Raw genomic sequence first — 1,716 nt, 5'->3', positions numbered from 1 at the left:
CAACTAAATAAAAATACACTTTCCTATCAGTTCAGTTCAGAAACGCCATGTTCTTTAGACTGAACTGTCGCGCTTCTCGTTGCGTCACACCTCAACCCGCCTCAAAGCCAACGCTGATTGGACGTTCGTTCGGCTAGTTCAAAACGACCCTTCCCAGTCAAACGCCAGCCGAATGGCAGCCAACTTCCCTGCAACTCCCAGCAAAATCCCCTACAACTACCAACAATGGGCCCTCTCCTGGGCGTGCATACTGTATTTTTTTTTACTCTAAATCCACCCTTTCACTGAAGAACAGGGTCTGACCAGGAGATGACGCTTCTCTTTAGATCTTAATGTCCAAAAATCATGACAGAAAGAATATTTTAATACAAAGATTGAAGTTGGGACATTTTGAATTGCTACTACGGTAATTGGCATTAGATGCAGATGATATGCCAGATTAATATTTCTCTTTCAAACACACTTTAAAGGAGGAATGTTTTCTACCAAAACAACTAAGGCAGACCTTTGATGATACAGAATATCTACATTCAGGAACCTTATCTCACAGGCGTATTTTTGGCAGACAGGAGCATGAACAGTTCATTACTTGGCATGTGGCGCATGCAGCATAGAATGGACCTGGCTTTGATATTGAAGGCCCTCTCCCCCTCGCTGAGGCCCTCGTTTACCAAACGCACCACCTCATCTGGAGTCAAGTCTCCTCTGTCGAAAGACAAAAACACACAAGACAAATTAAATACTTTCCATTACAGCAAAAAAACTTAATTCATTGATTAAAAAACAACCTAAATCACTCACCTATTCTGGTTCCAAGGAATAGGTTCCACATTACTGTTGGCTAGTAAATGTGGGCTGTATCTGACTTCAACGTAAATGACTCCTTCCTTGGCTTTATCCTCTATGAACTCATAGGCGATCCTCTTTATGGCTTCCCTGTCACCACTGAAAGGGAAACAAAGATAAAAACGCTTTGACCTTTTGGACCTGATGGACTTTTGATCACAATCAAATCGAACCTTAACAACAACTAATCCTTTATCTGAACAGTAATGAGTTCAAAAATGAGCAACAGAAATGCTCACTGATACGATAAAGCATGGTACACACTGTAACACATTTTATGGCTGACTTTTTATCAGAAGTATTTCTGCTTATCATTAACAATTCCATGTATTTTATTCAACATGTCATTTCTGATTAATTTACATAAATCAATGTCCTTTCTCTGGATGTATATACCGACAGGTTTATTTGATGGAGGGTTTTATTTCGATTTATGTTCAAGTGAATTTAGTTACTCTGCAAATTGGTGTTTGGTTTGGTTGATGTGTTTTTTTTGTGTTTTTTTTCCCCTTTTTTTCTTTCTTTTTTTTTTCTTCTTTTTTTTCTTTTTTTGGTTGATATTAATTAGTCTTTTTTTGTCTGTCTGAAATTGTATGAAATAAATTCCTATTTTTATTCATTCATTACACTTAATGTATATTTATATATGAGGATTTTTTTCCCGAAAACCTTTCTAAATGGGTTTATTTTTATTGTAACAATACAAAATAAAACTATTTATGTACATGATATTAATTGATTTTAACTTTAAATTTGAAAAAAATAAATAAAAATAAAGATTAAATATAGATTGTAATTTTAAATTGCATGTGTTGGGCTTTTAAAGGCACACTATGCAACATTTTTCAGTTAATTAATGTGTTCCATAAC

General features: G+C 35.4%; 1 protein-coding gene across 1 annotated transcript in view; it reads right to left on the bottom strand.

Annotated features, from left to right (window-relative positions):
* The window catches only part of ada (adenosine deaminase), a 45,290-nt gene that overhangs the window by 19,331 nt on the left and 24,243 nt on the right, over window positions 1–1,716 (bottom strand). The window contains exons 4-5 of the mRNA XM_015393455.1: window positions 802–945; window positions 590–705 (exon numbers count right to left, since the gene is read on the bottom strand). Of these exons, the coding sequence (XP_015248941.1) occupies window positions 590–705; window positions 802–945 (260 nt within the window). The remainder of the gene's footprint in view (window positions 1–589; window positions 706–801; window positions 946–1,716) is intronic.

Source organism: Cyprinodon variegatus, unplaced genomic scaffold, assembly GCF_000732505.1.
Source record: "Cyprinodon variegatus isolate N-32 unplaced genomic scaffold, C_variegatus-1.0 Scaffold642, whole genome shotgun sequence".
NCBI lineage: Eukaryota > Metazoa > Chordata > Actinopteri > Cyprinodontiformes > Cyprinodontidae > Cyprinodon > Cyprinodon variegatus.
This window is presented reverse-complemented; position numbering and strand designations above follow the sequence as displayed.